Here is an 18,612-nt window from a genome sequence, read left to right on the forward strand (position 1 = left end):
GGCTAAAATTCAGTGAAATCATTTCAGCTCATGGCTTTTCAGATGCCCCAAATCACCTTTTACATGTGTCAAAGCCTGAGCTCTCAGAATTGTCACCAGAGCCTTCTCCAGGAGCCGGCCAGCACTTCATAACGGGGCGGCTCCTTGCACCAAGCACTGCAGAGACCTGTAAAAAAAGGGCTACATAATACTAATAAAAATAATTTTGGTTTAGGCAGAGTTGGTTTCACTAAAGATAAAATATCGTGTTTCAGAATTGGGATTACTACAGATTTTAATTTGGGGTTTTTTTTTCAAAATGGGAAGAATTATTTCAGTGAAATCTAACAAAGGAAAAGAAGTATTTTGCCTCTGAAATATGTTATGTATTGTACACACGAAGAATTCAGTAAAACTAAGGAACTCATAATATTCTTCTATATCTATCTTTTATCTCTGTTCATCTTCTATCTGTCCATCTATCTACATATCTACCTACCTACCTATCAATCTGTCTTCTCTAATTCTATCAATCTTAAATAATTAATGGTCAAAAACTCACAGAGGCATAATAACAAAATATTTGTTTAATTTTTATATTTATTACTCACTGTGCAGTCTCACCACACAGGCTCTCACACAAGGAGTAAAAATATGTTACTTTCTAATCAAATTGTCCCTCTCCTCTGCATCTGAACCTCATGCAGGATATCAGCCACACACAAATCTGTGTTGGTTGGAAGAGAAAAAAATGTTCCTGGGATTGACTTGGGATAGGAATAAAATTTTAGACCAAGGACACCATCTGAAAAATTGTAAATGTTTGGAGACCAATGGCCCAGTGTTTCAGCTGCCAGCATCAAGGACATGATTCAAATACCTGGGTTGGAAACCACAGACTATTTCATGCCACCTCATTTCAAGAGGAACTGTCAGATCATTTTGATGCAAATAGCTCAGATGCCTCAGGCCCCAGTGCTCAGTTTTTCTTGGCGAGCAGAGCAAAGCAAAGTGGTGGAGAGGTTGGTCCCCACAGACCTCCCTGTGCCACAGCCCCAGCCCCGTGTCTCCCAGGGAGCTCCTCACAGGCAACCACTTCTTTGCAAACAAACTTTAAAAAAATCCCAAAGGAAATAAAAAATAAATAACCTTTCCAGATTCTCAGAGTACTTTATTTCATTTCCTGCATGCACCAGCTCATTGGGCTTGTCCCTTTCCAGAGGAGTGACGGGGACAGCCACCCTTTGGAAATGCCTTTCCCTGCAAGACCTCTCTCGCCCCGCAGCATCCCTTTCCTCCTGAGCCCGTGGGCCACAGGGGGCCACCTAAAGCTCATCATCAATAACAAAGCACATTTAACCTAGAAAGGCAGGGCAAGGATTTTGTCAAAGGCAGAGAGGCCGCTGCTTTGTCCATCTTTATTTCTTCCAGTTGGTTAGCTTCACAGCTGAGTAGCTGTAAGTGCTCACTACGGTGCAGATCATTTCCAGAATAGATGGAAAACTTGGCACACAGCGCTGCTCACTTTCTTCCAGGCACTCCTCTGTTTTTATCAACCACCCACGTCAGAGTTTGTTCCATCAAGGTCAAGTGATAAGGAGAAAGCAAGAGCTCAGCTGAGTTTCCTCCAAGTAGATCCCCAGAACCTTTGGAGATGATACACCAGAATACCCTGGCTGCTGCTCCAGAAGGGGGTGTGTGTCTTCCCAGGGGCTCTGTAACTTCTGCTTGCCCATGTGGACATCTCAGAGCCTCAGGTCTTGGGTGGCATCAGCCACCTCTATTTAAGCAGCCAAATCAAGCCCTGAAACATCTACTGGGTACAGTGACAGTGCTCTTAAAAGCAGCCCTGAGTCCAGCAGACTGAGATCTGCCCTTGCTCTGTCCTGCCTCACAGGACCTAAAATAGGTCAGTGAATCACATCCTAAAATTGCATATTTCTCCCCATGGGTTACGCAGGGAGCTTGAAGTGAGCAGCGCAGCAGCGGCACCCAAAGCTGCAGCCCTCCATCAGGAGCAGGGAGGTGAAGCCCACCTCAAACATCTATCTCTCCATTAGTGAGATTTCCTTTTTTTGGTAAAGTAGATGCAGTAGCTGAGAGTCATCTAGTGGCAAAAGAGCACAACAACAGATTCAGTGAGGAATTGGTCTTCTCGGTATAACCGTATGTTTTTACAATCCTTCTTCCATGCACTGTATATCATCAAAAACACTCCAGCTTCAGATGAACTACCTTACCCATACTTTTTCTCTAAGTCTCCTTCATCCCATTGTGTAACATTTTCACTTACCTTTTGTCCTACCACATCTGCCTTCCACCTCTCTGGGTCTTTGAATGAAGTTTCCCTGCAGATTTTTATGCCTGCCACTTTTTCTTTTTTTTTTTTTTTTTTTTTTTTTCAAGAGATGGTAAAAAGCAGAGTCAGTCCAGATGTTTTCTGCCGATGTCAAAGAACAAATTCAAATCTTACTTTGGACATGTCGAATTTAGTTGACCCCTACATGAAGAATGCAACACCAGATATTTCCTCCCAGGAGTGCCTGGCTGCAGAATGGGCTGAGACCCATCCACATGCACCTTCAACCCTTTTTTGTTCCTGCCTAGGAAATATGCTGCAAAACATTTGTTCATAGAAAAAAGCTTAGTGAGTGTCTGTGTGTAAATAGCATTTTTAAAGTTTTTGAAACATCCTGTTTTAAGCAAGGAAGACGGCCCAAAGAAACCAATGTCTCCATTGCCACTGACAGCTGCAATTTCTACAACTTTGTAGCAGGTGCAATTGAGATGAAAGGGAGTGTTCCTAATTACCACCTAGAAAATGTGCCTTAAAAATGCATGGTGTCCCTTTTTGTACGTAAATAATTGGCTCAAAGTTAAAACCCCTCACTCAGTCAAAATAGTATTTGAGTATAGATATAAAGGAATATTTCTCCTAAGGCAGGATAATCATCTGGTTCTTGGACTTTTAATCTTTTTTAATTTTCACTTTTTTTTTAAACACTCCTTATAGAGTCTTCCCACCAGGTCACTGCATAACATACCAAAAACCTTATTTTCCCTTGTACAGAGAGGTGTCACAGAAAACGTGGGGGTTCCTGCACTTCTCCCCTCTTCTTCCCACAGCCAACACCCGTGCGCCCGTGTGTTCCTACCATCCCCTGCCCGTGGGACATGCTTAACCTGTGCCACTGTCATTTCCACGCACAGCTACTCCTGGCTGTCTGCAGGAGATGGCACACTGCAGAAGAACCTTCCTAAAGATTTGAGCTTTCAAACTCCTGCTCAGAGTTCATCAGTGATGAAGAAATCTGTCATTTCCGCCTGGAAAGGCACTACCCACTCCGCAGATAAACGCGAGTATCCAGGAAAGTCAAACAAGTGCCTTATATAGGGCAGTTTTTACATAGAATTGGCTATGAAGAATCTTACCTGGACAGATGAAAGATTTACAGGGCAACTAAAAAGATAGCGGTGTGGCAAGTCTATAATAAATGTAACAGCCTTAATTCCTTAACGCTATATGAGTTTTTCTCAGAATTATGTCTGTTTAAAGGGAATTTCACAAAGTAGTCTAAAAAAGTCTGTATCTTTCCTGTAGTTTTATTGCAGTCTAACAACACCTTGCTCTTCTGCCTGTTTCCAGCAGCGAAATGATAATGCACTTGCTTTGAGTATCAGCTTGCAGCTCCTTCAGTTGGTCAGTGGTAAATCTTCTTTTACTCTTTCCTACGTTTATTTTGATGATTATTGTGGGTTTAGTTCAGTCAACTTTAAACAGGCAAATTCTTAGCCCTATCTTCTGCGTTAACCTTGTGCCTAGAACCTAGAGAAATACAGATTATTTTCATACTGTTGCATATCAGACAAAATATAACATTTTCCCTCCTTTAAGCCAAGATGGTATCACCTCCACATCAGGGCTCCCTTGCTCTTATCAACACTAATTCCTACCCTCTTATTCTCTCCTCCCCAGAAAAATAAGATTGGATATCTTCTGAGGAAAGGGGAAGACAGAAGAATTGCCAGTAGTCCTCCAAAGACAGAGACTCTGCATCCAGTTCTCAAGACTTTTGGGTTTATGGCTCTGTTTCGTGCTGCACCTTTCCTTGCAAAGTACAGCAAACTAATACTTAGCAGCTTCTTTACAAGGTGGCACTATTTTTTCTGATTTTTTTCTATTTTTCTCTGATTGTGGACTCAGTCAGAGATTATCAAGCCATTACTCCTCTCTATGATCTAAACGAAGCAACAGAAAATGGCTCTAAATATACCAGGCTTGGTATCTTTGAGTGTGTTTTTTACATTAACTTTAGCTACTGGCATTTGGGCTTCTTGGAAAAGCAAAAAGGACCAGCAGAACAGAAACCCAACTGAAATGGCCATAGTTGGAGGCAGGAATATAAATGTTTTCATTGGATTGTTTACTGCAACAGGTAAGTTTTCTTAAAGGACTTTAAAAAAATCTTCTTAAAACACATGCATTACATACATCTGGGGGACTTTTCTTTCAAAGCAAGTGAACTCCTTTAATGTCAGGGCAGATTTTACCTAAGCGTGGCTTTAAAGGAGTATGGTTTCATGAATCATTTTGGGATGGATTCTTCCAAACCTCTTCATACTGAGCAAAACCTAATGTTTATGTAGATTCTTTTAAATTAAAGAGAATAATTTAAGAGTTTAGTTAAGAGTTAAAGAGTTTAATTTAAGAGTGACTGAAGAATATGACACTTTTCATTAAGGAGAACTGTGGTCTTAATCTTGAACCAGTTTCTGTTATCCAGCATAACAGAAGAATTTTACTCCTGGAACAATCGAGTTCTGTGTGGAATAAATTGCTACTCATGGTCAACATTGGCCTCTCTCCTAAAGAGAAAATGTTTCCCCACTGACTGCTGCCCTCCACTTCCCTTTTCTCTCCTTGCTGCCTGGTGTCATCTGAAATTTCCTTCCCTGACCTGTTCTTTGCAAAGACTTCCCCAAGTGGTACTTGCCTGGCTAAGACACTTAAGCCTGTGTTGTAGGTTTGTATTCTGACTGCAATGCCTGCTTGCATTTTTTTTTCCTAATGTCTATTTTCTTAGAATGTGTAAGTGATGCTCATGAAGGATGGTCTATCAGTCACAGGAGGATAACAAAGGCAATTCTGTTTGCTCTAGCAAAAGTCTTCCACTGAGAAAAATGAAATTAAAAATTAGAATATTAAAATTGCCTCTAAATGGTTAAACATCGAGCTTTTCCATGCACACATAGGTATTCATTCTTGAACTATTTAGGAGATTACTTTTGGTGAGATTCTAATACAGTTAGCTGTACTTAGCAGCACATCTCACTACAGGAGAAAACTTCATAAAGAAAATAGAAGTGTGATTAAATATTCATATGAGAAAAAGGTTTCCAAGATCTCAGAGTGTTCTACAAGACTAGTTGAGAATATGTATCACAATTCTTACCTTTCCATTTTCCATGTTTACAGCCACCTGGGTTGGAGGAGCATATATCAACGGCACAGCTGAAATTGTCTACCTGCCTTCCAAAGGACTATTATGGGTCCAAGCACCTGTGGGGTTTGCCTTGTCCCTTGTTATTGGTAAATAATTCATGCAATCAGAACACATAAGCTTTAAAAAAAAATCATGAGTATATTAAGATGCATAACAGAGTATAGAGTACATTTTAAAGGTGATTTTACTTCTTCAGTCTCCCACAGATCCCAAATAAGCATTTATAATGCTATCCTCTAAAGTGAAACATAAGAAATGGGGGTAGCTTTGAGCTAGTGTAGAGTTTTGCCTGTTTGGAGCAATTTATAGGACAAAAATCTTATCTGAGAACTTTAGAAGCATGCGGCTATGTGCATATTGCTTTTTTATCATGGTCTCTTATTCACTGACTATTGAGAGTATTCGTATCATTTTAATTTTTTCTTCAAAATTTCTGTGTGATGAAATAATACTGTCTTGATTTTTCCACTAAAACCATTCTTCTGAGTAGTGTCATCTCAGAATGAATATGTAGTGCATCCAGCCTATCCCAGTTTACAGCTGGTCACTATTTTGTTGAAAGTAAGCTAAGTTTGCAGTGTCCAGTGCCATTTCTAACTCCAAGAATTATTGGACTCGGACTCACACTGAGGTTCAGCTGTCTCGCCAAGACCAAAGTTTCTTCCAGTCCACACTGAGTTACAGCATAACTCTCTAGGGACACAGGATGATTAAAGCAAGGAGAGCTGTGCAGACCTTGCACAGGAATTTCTAAAAGAACAATAACCCTTATTCTCAAGTCAGAGAAAAGAGTCCAACTGACGTGAATATGAATCAGGCTTGGAAATATACTTCCAGCATTTCTTACATGAGTAATTCTTACTAATGAAATTGAGGAGTGCAGGTCTGATCCTGCAATCTTTACTCAGGTCAGTAGTGCCCAGACAAGCAGTCCTGTTAGCTTCAGGGTTAGGCACAATACGTATTCTTTGGTTTTAATGAGATGGCTGTACGTCTGAAGTCTAATATTTAGATGAAGGTGGGTGGGACTCAGCTCAATGTGCAGATTAAAACAATATAGTTCTGGGAAGAGACAATGAAGCCACCAAAATGAAAATGTAACCAGAAAAGGAAGGAATATCAACATGTTGCATCACATGGTCAAGGACAAAAATTTGTGTCTTTTTTTAGCCAAATATGAGTCTTCAATGCCTCACTCTGCCTACTGACATTTTCCACAGGAAGCATTTCAGAAAACTTTGTGTCTCAGGTTGGTAGGTCATTGGAGATGGAGAGGGGGTTATATGTGGGTGTCCTCTGAGCCAAGGTCCTGTTACAGTCACACAGGTATCTTGTGCCATTTGGGGTGCCCTAGGGGGTCCCACCCGGCCTCCAGTAGCCACTCTGGAAAGATGTAGGTCTACCAAAAGCAGAGGGTTGTATCTGTCACCTGTAAGCAGATGTCCTTTATAACCTGGGACCTCTCAGAGGGACAAATCCCCACATATAGGCAAGTGAAGTGAGGCCTTGGTGTCTGGCTGGCTTCATTGTTCTCTCCATTATGTACGAATTCCACACTCACTACACAGGTCTGATACCCAGACACCATAGTATTCTTACTTTTTTTACCTGGAATATAAAACATGCAAAATTCTACCAAAATGTCATCACTTCTGATAGGTGGTTTCTTCTTTGTAAATCCAATGAGATCCAAGAATTATGTGACAGTGATGGATCCCCTTCAGGAAACTTATGGAAACATGATGGGAAGCTTACTCTTCATTCCACCACTCCTAGGAGAGGTGTTCTGGTTTGCAGCTATCCTGGCATCCGTGGGTAAATACTTACTTTGCTGTTGTATTTGTTAAAGGTCATGTGGCACAGCTATCAGAGTACAATACATATTTGGGAATTGTGTTGGACTAAGCTGGGGAAAGTTGTGCTTCGTGTCTCCTTTTGTGAGAGGAACACAAGCATTTCTCATTTCTGGAAAATATGTTTTTAGGTGTGAAACAAATGACAGTAGTATATATTCATGATATTATAATAGAGAGGTCTGGTAATAGGAGTTAGTACTTTCCTCTTACCTGTGGGCGAGCAGATGCAAGAAGGCAAGGTGCCTTGGCAAAGGCCATGCTGCAAGGTAGCAGCAAGAGCAGAAAGGGCACATGGGCTCTCCTGAGTCCTCACTCTGCCCACCCTCTGAGGACCGTGCGCTTCTCATACAGTGTGGTATGCCGGCATCAAGGGAATAACATATCCTTATTTATTCTGTATTCTGCACACATGAATCTGTCTTAAAATACTTGACTGCTGCCCTTGTCTGCAGGAGCAACAATGAGGGTCATCTTGGACATTGGAGGCTCTCTGGCTGTCCTTGTCTCGGCATGCACTGTCATACTCTACACTCTACTGGGAGGCCTCTACTCTGTTGCATACACAGATGTCATCCAGCTGGTTTTCATTACCCTCAGCCTGGCAAGTCCTGTGCATTTCTTTGTTACCAGTTTCCTAACTAAGGGAAAAAATCCTGCTGTTTTTCAGTATGTCTCAGACCAAAAATAACTCTACCAATACCAGCCCTTGCCCTACAGTTTCTCTTCAGAACAGGTCTCCTGAAATGTCTTACAGTCCTTATGCATTTCAGACAGTGCTCACACAAGCTATTGGCCTTGCTGGGTGAATGCAGCTGCTCACAAGTAAGGTCTGCAGAACCTGTCCAGAACAATCTTGGCTGGGAAGGAGAATGATCTTTCTGCTGAAGGCACCAATTGACCCGAATTACAGACTCATGTTCTTGATGATGCCATGAACCAGAAACGTGTAGATCTAGAGTAAAGAAGGGGGAGAAAGGAAGACTTAGTCTTGGTTTAATCTTATGTTACTTTATGTTCTACATCTACCTTCATTTCATTATCTGAATAGATTCTCCAAGAACATGGACCCTGGGGAAATCAATAACTATTTCCATCTCTATCCTAGTGGGTCTGTATCCCCTTTGCCCTGGTGAACTCTGCAACGGAAAGTATTTATTACACAGCAACTCATCAATCTTACCAGGACCCTTGGATTGGGAAGATAGAAAAACAGTATCTTGGAAGGTGGTTGGATGACTTCTTCTACCTGGTATGGAGTATTGCTTGGACAGGTGGTTGGGACAAGGGATTGTGGGGGGACTTTCTGCTGGAAAACTTGTGGGTTCTTCCAGCCAGAAGCCCTACATTGCACAGTTGGCAGGGGCAGGACAATGTGTAAAACCTTCTCTCAGCCACTCTGCAGCACACTGAGTGGACTGGGGAGATCCAGGGCTCAGCTGTGCGAAGGAAAGAAGCATCAGGAACACATCTTTTATCGACGTGAAGGAATGTACCTCTTGATTAAGGCCATGCAGGCAACTAGTTCCACTTCTGGCACCTAAATGAGGCATTTCCTACCTTCTGAGAGGTTGGTCTTGCAGCCTCAATCGTGTGCTTTTAACACAATTATGTAAAATTCCCTCTATTTGAAAAAAAAAATTAAAATGACACAAGTGCAGGTCATCAGCAAGCATGGTGCCATTGGCTCCACTGCACAACTCAACTTTTGAGCTACCAATATAGCCAAGACTGCAGGAGGTTGTTTGCTTGATCGGTAACAGGGACACACAGAAGCTTGAGCTTGTTTGGTGAGGACAGAATCTTCAGATTTTATCTGATGAAATTTGTCTGCTAAGAAAGCAAAAATGGTGATTTTATTTTTAATTTTAGATTATACTCTAGCTAAGTTTGGATAGATGTTTTACAAAAGTTGCATTCCTGAAAAACTTTTCTTCTCTTTTCCTTCCTCTGTGCCTGTTTCACTATGTCAAGCAATCTATTTTTCAGCTTTCTCAGTCTGCCAAACTATTAACCTGTTTTGATCAAAATTTCACATCCATCACAATGAAAACAAAGGAAAAGGACACCCTCAAACGTCAGAAATATCACCCTCGATAGTTAAAGCTTGGCAATGTTTGTGCATTTTAAATGAGAGTTTTATAACGGTAAAGACTATCATCTACCTGAATGGATGGATGATGCCCTACAGCAGCCTGGTGGGTACCACTGGTAACATCTGAACATTTCAGGTGCTTGGGAGCATCCCATGGCAAACTTACTTCCAAAGAGTGCTCTCCGCTGCCTCGCCAGGACAGGCAAGGCTCATCTCCTACCTCTCTGGACTTGGGTGCTTCTCAATGGCCATCCCTTCTGTGCTTATCGGTGCAGTTGCAGCATCGACAGGTAAAACTAATTGTTTGCCTCTGAATAATGAACATGGTTTTGTCAAATGTGATTAAAACAAGGTCCAAAGAAGTCCTGATTTAGACTTCAAGTTACCTAGTCCTGTGTACCTAAAAGCATAGCCCTGGCCACCAAGCTAGGTGGTCTGTACCCTCTGAGGTTCAGTGCAGAACTACCTAGAGACATTTAAAAGGCCCTAAGACCTGTTTAAAGCTATTTCATTACGATGAAATGGTTTTTCATGGACTTGTTTTGAGGAAATATGAAGGCAGAGCCTGAAAAACCCTGTATAATCCTATTTTCCAAGAAATCTTATGCTTGCTTCTGTTAGTACCTTCCACCTGTAAGACCCAGCAATATTACTACAGATTGTTAATAAGGTTCTGAAGAAAACCTGCTTGAAGGAATCAGGAACTTCAGTTCTGTAAACTCACAGCCCCCGTCCAGGGGATCAGTCCTGTGCTGGCTGTGAGGATGGGTTAAAGAGCAGCCAGATCACCGAACATTTAAAGAAATCAGTTGAACTCATTAATTCATCTGTCACTAGGGGCATCAGAGCAAAACTCCCTTCTCCTCACCGGCAGGGTCTAGAAGGTTGACCTTTAACTGTGCCAGTTCTGGAAACACACAAAGCACAGCTATTTCTATAGATGCTCCTGGGGAAAAGGAAAATCTTTGATCTAGTGAGAGGTGCAGCATGCTAAGGGGAATCACAAGAGATCATAAGAGAATCCAAAAAAATTAATCCAAGTCCTAAAATATTGAGTGGGTCTCAGTCCTCAGCCCTGCTGTGAGTGGTCCCTGTGGAAAGGCAGCTTCAAAGACAGCGGAAATGTCAGCGAAGGATTTGTGACTTTTCCTTGTTCTGTTTTAAAGACTGGAACCAGACAAGCTATGGTCTTCCGAGTCCACTCGAGAGAGGGGAATCAGCGATGATACTGCCACTTGTTTTACACTATCTCTGCCCAGCATACATCTCCATCGCTGGTTTGGGAGCCATCGCTGCTGCTGCAATGTCTTCTGCAGATTCAGCTCTTCTCTCTGCTGGCTCCATGTTCGCTCACAACATCTACAGGAAAATCCTGAGGAAAAAGGTACTTGGTTACAGCATTCAGTAGTTTTGGTGTCGGGCAAGATGCTTTTGTTTCAAGGTGGTTTCTAATCCAGTCTGTGCGGTCTGCGATTAGAGGTGCCTGTCCTTCTGCTGCTGAACTGAGTTCTGGAGCCAGAGCTTCAAACACAGGTCAGGGGTGTTCATATCCTTAGTAGGGATACAAATACCCCTACTGGTGTTTGCTCTTTATAAAGATTTACTCTTTATAAAATGCTTTTTATAAAGATTTACTCTTTATAAAATGCTTTTTATAAAGATTTGCTCTTTATAAAATGACTGGTATAAAATTTGGACAAGGATATTAATGGAAACGGCATAAACCCATGACCCTTAAAAATACAGTGTGCAGCTCCATCTCCAGGGGTGTCCGCCTTGGGCGGCTGCTGGTGGCAAGCACTGCCAGCAGGCAGCGAGGGCTTGGTGGAAACCAGCCCAGGGCAGGGCAGTGCTGGTCACCCCACCACTAAACGCCGTGTCTGTAATGTCACGATCTCTGTTTTACAGGCTACAGAGAGGGAGGTCTTATGGGCCATGAGGATCTCCATGCTGGTGTTTGGGGCTGGGGCTGCCGGTCTGGCTTTTTACTCCAGCTCGGTCTATGACCTCTGGTTCCTCAGCGGGGAGCTGGTGTATGCCCTGCTCTTCCCCCAGCTCTGCTGCGCTCTCTTCGCTCCCAGCACCAACACCTACGGCTCAGCTGCCGGCTTCTTGGTTGGGCTCCTCCTGAGGGTGCTGGCGGGGGAGCCTGCCCTGAGCATCCCCCCCATCATCTGCTACCCGGGCTGCTCCCTGGTGAATGGGACCTACAGTCAGCTCTTCCCCTTTAAAACGTTCACCATGCTTCTCACCTTGGGGACCATCATTGCTGTTTCGTACCTGGCTGTGGTTTTGTTTCAGAGAAACCTCCTTCCCCGCAGGTGGGATGTTTGCAATATCACAGGGGGAACCGGCACCCTCATCCCCCTGCGGCAGGTGGGGAAACAGAGGGGTTCACCAAATGTTGGGCTAGAAGAGAATCGTGATTAAATTTGGGGCCCCATTTGAAAGGTGACGATGCATTCCGCAATTAGAGCACAGCACAAACAGCATCGCTCTTCCCTTTGCTTTCTCTAGTAATGAATTATTTAAAGTCCTCACAGAGTAATAAACACGCTCTCTGTTCATCCAAGGAGAATGTGTGAGCTCGAAGTCTGCAGTGATTAAAGGCGCGTGCTGATGGAGCACAATCTTTGCCCCGGTACCCCACCCGAAAGCAAGGCTACAAATCATGCTCCAACATTTATGGCATTTTCAAGCCACATACTTTTCTTACCACAAAGGAAACAAATTAATGTTTAATAGATTGAGTATTCTTGACTTTAAAAAAAAGGTGAGCAAACCTGTTCCCATTACAAGAGCTAGAGTTTTAGCATAATCATCCCTGATGGCGATGCGCATCAAACCTATACAAACACAGATTACTGAATGCAGTGCAACCACCACAGCAGGCCAGCAGTAATATCAGTTCTGCACCATTCTTTGTATGCTTTACAAAGCTATCCTGGATACCACAAAAACTTTTGCCTATGCCGCAGTCTCAGGCCACACAGCCAGTCTGCTGACATGTGGCTGAGGAGAGGACATCCCCTCTCATATGACCTGGTAGGGCAGAAACACATGAGCAAGATGAAGCAACAGCCATTAATTACTGGATAAGAAAATTTTACATAGCCACTATTTACAAAAACTCAACCAGCTGGAAAAATGGAGGTGCCAGAGAGACTCTTGAATGAGTCTTCTCTAAAACACCTGGTTAAATCACTCGTGTGAAGGTGTTACCCAAGCACAGCAGTGGGATGGTGTGGGGGACAAACACAAACTGGTGTGTGAGGACTCAGAGGACTGTGATGACAGAAAGGTGCTAGAAACTGATCCTGAACCTGCCTGCAGGGACATGAAGTCCTGAGGGCAAGATCCCAAAAGATTCAAGCCACCAAGTCTGTCCCGAAAAGCCCCTGATACCTTGGTTGCATAAATTCTCGATGGGTCAGAAGAAAAGCAACCCAGCTATCTAGTGAGTTTGGCCTCTAGCCTGAAGTCTGATGGACCAAGGTCATCCCACAGTGGGATGGGTCGTTAAGATGGGAGCTGAAATAAAGATTCAGAAGGATCCCGCAGTGATGGCTCATGGATGGCTGTCACTTTACGCTTCCCTCGGCAGCTGTGCAGTGGCTGACCCGGGGTCAGTCGCAAACCCCCCCCAACAGCCAGCAGGAACCGCGCTCTGGGCAGCCCCTCGCCACAAAACCTTTACAAAGCGGTTGTGGGAGCTGCTGCGCGTGGAAACACCTGGCACTGTTGGAGGGAAGATATGTACCCACATATCCAAAATACCCCACAGCAGAGCAACCCTGACGGCCAACTGAGCTGCCGAGAGTGAAACCGATGTGCTGCGCAGTGAATTGCTTCCAGCACGGGCTGAACACCCCGTTGTGCGTGCACAAGGTGAGAAACTCTGCCGGTGCCACCACGCACAGCCGCAGCAAGATCAGCGAGGAGCTACGTGTCACTCCAAACCGTACCAAGGCAAGCGCAGTGGCTCGGGAGGAGGGCAGGCAGCCCTAAGTTCTCAATATGGCTTTGATGACGCTGCTCCCCACGTGGAGCATCTGTCTCCCTTAGAATACCCATCCTCAGCAAAGTGGAGGTTCTGCTCTCAGCAGAAAAATATCACACAACTTCATGCTTTGCCCTAGTGTTAGTAAACACCCGGGAACACTTAACTTCCCGTGCACAGCAGTCCTGTTGATATCCTTTGTTAAACCAAGACCAGAAATTCTTTCCTGTATCTCTAGAGACTGTCACAAAATATTAATTATAACATGTGTCTAGAAAAGGGAAAAAAAAATGTTTTGAAAATTAAGAGCATTACCATTAACTATGGCTCTAGGCTGTCACCCACTGAAGTCTTTCACACCCCAGTGATTTGAGTGGGAGCATGTGAGGTCATGCTTAGCCAAGGGAGACACCAAAGCTATCATTACCGTAGCACCAGAAGAACTGGGCTCTTGTTGTTGAGTTGCAGTTGCTGTATGCTGATTTAAGTATATTCCCCTGAAAGATTTAGGGGTGACCTAGTTTGGGGACCTGTACAGCCCTCTGTGTGGAGCAGACCAAAGTTGACATACTGCACTTGCAGAAGGGCACAGACCTGCTGCATGGCCCAGAGGAGAGTGAAACTCCAGCGTCCTCATGTCAAGGTCAGCGTCCCACTCACCAACCATCCCGCCCAGAGGCTCTGAAAGGCAAATGACTACATCTAAGATATCTTTTCTCTGCGCCACTGTGCCCAAATTCTGCTGTTCCCCTGCAGAGTCTCAAAGTTTGACATTAAAGCCTTTCTGTGTTCACACGCTTGGCCTGACGGGCAATAGATCCACAGCTTCCTGAGAAAGCATCGAAGGACAGCGCTCTGGGGTAGGACCTTACTGAAAAGCATCACCACCACCATCAGGTCACCACTCAGCGTCACCACAGAAAACTCCCAGCGACTTCAAATAGGAAAGTCTTAGCACTGTAAGTGGTATCTGGCATACTCAGCAGAGGCACTGTGCCCTTACGAAGCTTCTCTGAATTTCATACCACTAAAACACGGTCTGCTTCGCGTGGAGAGATGAAAATGGCAAAGACACAATTACTGTAACTCTCCTGAATGTTTACCATTTTCCATCCTTATATGACTCCCTTCTCAGAACATCCCCCAGTAAGCTTAATAAGAAAACATTCATCAAGGTCAGACAAAGTTTTGAAAGCAATTAGCTGCAAGTAAAATAAATATAAAAGCCATTCTAGCCTATATTTAATGACAAAATGCCTAGTTGTTTCAGTCCAGCACACCCAAAGTCCTTGAGGTGTTGCCAGCATGGGGGATAATGACCCAGCTCCCATGAAATCATTCCTCTTACAAGTTACTGCCTCCAGTTCAGTATTCCTTTCTTTTCCTTACCCCCTCTTTATAAAAAAAATTGCTGAGGTACTGGAGGGCCTCAGTTTACCTCTCCACTTGTAGATTTACCTCCTTTGTGTCTTAGATGTGTCCATGCCAGTGACTCTGTATAGATCCAGTTTTCACTAACTTTTCTCAGCTTAGACAGCTGCTACCTGTTTCTGGCATTTCTGGGGTTAATAATACACTATCTGTCATGTCTAATTAAAAAAAAAAAAAAAAAAGACCTGCAGTTTGGGAAGCATTTGGTTTGCAGTGAGTTCTCAGCATCTCATCAGATCCTCACCAGGCATCTTTGGATGTCTGGTTTACATAGATGAGAAAAATAGGAACATAACACTTCGGAAGGGAAAACTGCATCTCCTCCCCTTTTCACTTATGATCATTTTTAGGATTTCCTAAATGTGTCCTCAATGGAATAACAGCTGGTGTCCAGCAAGAAAGCAAAGAAACACCTGCAGGTTTGCCAGACATTTCCAGCACTCTCAGGGAGATATTTCCACATGAGCTATGAGCTGCATGGGGCCAGGATGATCCTCTCATTGTTTCCATGCAAATGCCGTGCTCTCTGGCTTTACCCCACATGCCACACACCAATCTTCCCTTGCTGTTCTCAGACTTTACTACAACCTCTGCTGGAGAATACATCAGCTCAGCTAGCAGAGCTTGTTGGTCTTCTAATAACTTTTCCTGCTCTAGACCACCGCTGACTTCTGTGCTCCTATAACAAGGGAAGAATTGGAAGGCATTAACCCCCCACAGCAGGACATTTGTAAATCCAGAAAAAAAGTCAGCTTGCTGGGCTGATCCTTAAAACTTCAAGGTAATCCATCATCCTCTGGGATGGGAATGCCGCTGCATGTCTTTATCTGCCCCCCAGGTAGGGCCCAGGATCATCTTTGTGACTGGAAATTGGGCTGTCTGGAATAATCAGAAGAAGGAGAATAACGTGAACTGAAGTAAGGTTTCCATTATCAGACACAAAAGCATGAACATCCCAAATGCTGTATAGCTAAAGTTTTCTTTAATTCTGCTAGGAAATGTTTTTCTTCAACATTAAACAACCCCAAGAACAGACAGTATTTTGTTTCAGTTCTTTGGCCAAATGTTTTTTTTTTAAATCTTTTGGCAGGTGTCTTGAAGTAATATAGGATCTGCCTCGGCAAAAGTGTCCATTTTCCTCCTCCCCTCCTCTGTTTCCCTCCACCAGCTATCTTATCTGACCCTGGAGTTATTGATGCACAAGTTAGACTTTGCAAATCTACCTTAGGCAACTCACTTGACTCACTTGTGCTTTACTTTGCCAGTCCCTTGAAGGACAGCATTTTAATGGACTCCAAAAGGATTTTGAGATCTTTGGAAGAATGCTCTGTTATACATGGTGAACATTCATTTTGCATGAGTCGAGAACTTCTGTTCATAGCTGGAGGGCAGTTTTCCTGGTCAGTTTAATTCACAACACTGGACTAGTGGGGGTTCTTTATCTTTACTTTAGCAAGGCTTTTGACACTGCGTCTAACAAAATCCTCACGGGCAAACTGGTGAAGTACAGGTTAGGTAAGTGGACAGAGAGGTGGACTGAAAAGCGGCTGAACTGCCAGGCTCAGAGGGCTCTGATCCACAGCACAAGGTCCAGCTGGATGCCAATCACTAGTGGTGCACCCCAGGGTTTGATGCTGGGGCCACTGCTGTTTAGCATCTTCATTAATGACCTCAGTGTTGGGGCACAGTGCGCACTCAGTGAGTTTGCAGATAATACAAACCAAGGAGGAGTGGCTGATAGAGTAGATGGGTGTGCTGCCGTCCACAGGAACCTGGACAGGCTGGAGAAATGGTCTGACAGGAACCTCACGAAGTTCAGCAAAGTGAAGTGCCAAGTCCTGCACCTGGGGAGGAACAACCCCAGGCACCAGGAGTGGCTGGGGGCTGAGCCAGGAATGTGTCCTCGAGAGAAAAACCACCACCAGCCTCCTGGGTTGCATCAGGCAGAGCATTGCCAGCGGGTCAAGGGAGGTGACCCTTCCCTTCTGCTTAGCCCTGGTGAGAGAGAGTCCAGTGAAGGACTACGAAGATGGTGAAGGGTTTGGAGCATCTGTCATACAATGAGAGGCTGAGAGAGTTGAGACCGTTCAGCCTGAAGAAGAGAAGGCTCAGGTGGATCTTATCAATGTACATAAATACCTGAAGGGTGGGAAAAAAAAAGACAGAGCCAGACTCTTCTCCGTGGTGCCCAGTGAGAGGACAAGAGGCAATGGCACAAACTGAAACACAGCATAATCCGCAAGAAAAGTCTTTTTCACTGTAATTGTAGTCAGGCACTGGAACAGGTCACCCAGAGAGGTTGTGCAGTCTCCATCCCTTCCGTTATCCAAAGCCAACCAGACACAGGTCTGAGCAACCTACTTTCACTGACCCTGCTCTGAGCAGGAGCTTGGACTAAACAATTTCCAGAGGTGCCTTCCCACCTCAGCCGTTGTGTGAATTTTGTGACCCTGGAAGAATGCGACGACAGTCTCGTGGCATGGTCTAGAGGCTAAACACGTTCAGCAGCAGCATCCCTTTGGTGGGCTGGGGCTCCTTTCAGATATGTTCTCACCTTAGTCATTGGGAATAACAAGCAGTTGAATCCTAGAAAGTTTTCATTTTAAAGTTTTCATAAAACTTTGCCTTTTTTTTGCCATACAGTGGTCTGGACCCGAATTTGTCCACAAAAACAGAAGTCCAGCTTAGCTGGCTGCATGCAGTTATTTATGAAAACTAACAAAAGCTGGGCCAAAAAGGCCAGAAAGGTCTGGATCACTTATGTGAATACAGCTGTGATAAGAACTCTTCAAGGCTCCTGATGCCATTGTGGTTTAGGCATGACAATGAGCAGAAAGATTCTAAAAATGGGAAAAAGAGCTTTCAGATTAAGAGTGGCTGGACTGGATTTTGGTCAGCTACCTCAAAGGAGATGAAAGGCCTCTTGGATGCTGCTTGTGCTGGGTGACTCCATGGGGCAGGGAGAGGACCCGGTGGAGTCAAAGGTTATGTCTACATGACTAAATGCTTCTGCAGGATGGAGCAGTCCTGGGCCCCTAGGCCAAGTTGTAGAGTGAATGAACCAGAGTGTGGGGGTGCAAAGCCTGCTGGAATAGAAGTGGAAGACTGCAGAAGTTGGAGAAGCCCAGTCTAGTGCAATCTCAGTCCTCTGGAGTGAACTGTCTCCAGAATAGCACCCGAGTTTTGGTTTCGAAGAAACCAGATAGTTCACTCCAAAAAGGACCCAGGCAATGCACTAATGAACATTCATGCAAAGTGGACAGTCAGTGGTCCAGGACCTGGGACTGAAATGAGTGGTTAAAATATTTGTAGTAGACAGACTTAAAGCAGCAAACACCAGCATGTGGGCAGCACTCTACTGTCACCTGGGCTGGCAAGATCCACTGAGATACCCTGAGGCTTCCATTGTCTTTGTTTTCCTTGACGTTTTTAGACTACTTCTCCTCTGGAGTGTCTGAGATGGTATCAGACAGAAATTTGATTAAGAAACAGGAACAATACAAAATCAACGCCATGTACACTAGGTGGATTAACAACTGGCTAACTGACAGGTCTTGAAATGTAATTACAAGTAGAAATTATCATCCAGTGTCTGAATCTCTAATGAGGTTTATTCTTGGCATTATGCTATTGAACTGCACTTATCGGTGATTGGGTAGGCAATGAGGAGCAGTCCACATCGTGTGCTCGGCTGGTCAAATGAGATGCACTTTAGTATGGGCCAATAGACAATCTAACGCAGATGTCTGT

The 18,612-nt window shown here is 44.0% G+C and overlaps 1 protein-coding gene across 1 annotated transcript; it reads left to right on the forward strand.

Annotated features, from left to right (window-relative positions):
• The first annotated feature begins 4,237 nt into the window (after window positions 1-4,237).
• LOC142041609 (high affinity choline transporter 1-like) lies at window positions 4,238-11,861 on the forward strand. Its single transcript, XM_075050603.1, has 8 exons — window positions 4,238-4,415; window positions 5,456-5,569; window positions 7,143-7,298; window positions 7,792-7,940; window positions 8,445-8,588; window positions 9,568-9,721; window positions 10,598-10,815; window positions 11,340-11,861. Exons 1-8 carry the CDS (start codon window positions 4,238-4,240, stop codon window positions 11,859-11,861), a joined length of 1,635 nt encoding a protein of 544 aa, XP_074906704.1.
• The last annotated feature ends 6,751 nt before the right edge of the window (window positions 11,862-18,612 follow it).

Source organism: Buteo buteo, chromosome 18 (genome assembly GCF_964188355.1).
Source record: "Buteo buteo chromosome 18, bButBut1.hap1.1, whole genome shotgun sequence".
Classification (NCBI taxonomy): domain Eukaryota; kingdom Metazoa; phylum Chordata; class Aves; order Accipitriformes; family Accipitridae; genus Buteo; species Buteo buteo.

Excerpts from the sequence above, each read along its gene's own strand:
- LOC142041609 (XM_075050603.1), top strand. The coding sequence starts at position 4,238 with ATGGCTCTAAATATACCAGGCTTGGTATCTTTGAGTGTGTTTTTTACA. Across the intron at positions 7,941-8,444 it reads TTTTCATTACCCTCAGCCTG|TGGGTCTGTATCCCCTTTGC; the intron begins GCAAGTCCTGTG and ends TCTCTATCCTAG. Across the intron at positions 10,816-11,339 it reads GGAAAATCCTGAGGAAAAAG|GCTACAGAGAGGGAGGTCTT; the intron begins GTACTTGGTTAC and ends TCTGTTTTACAG.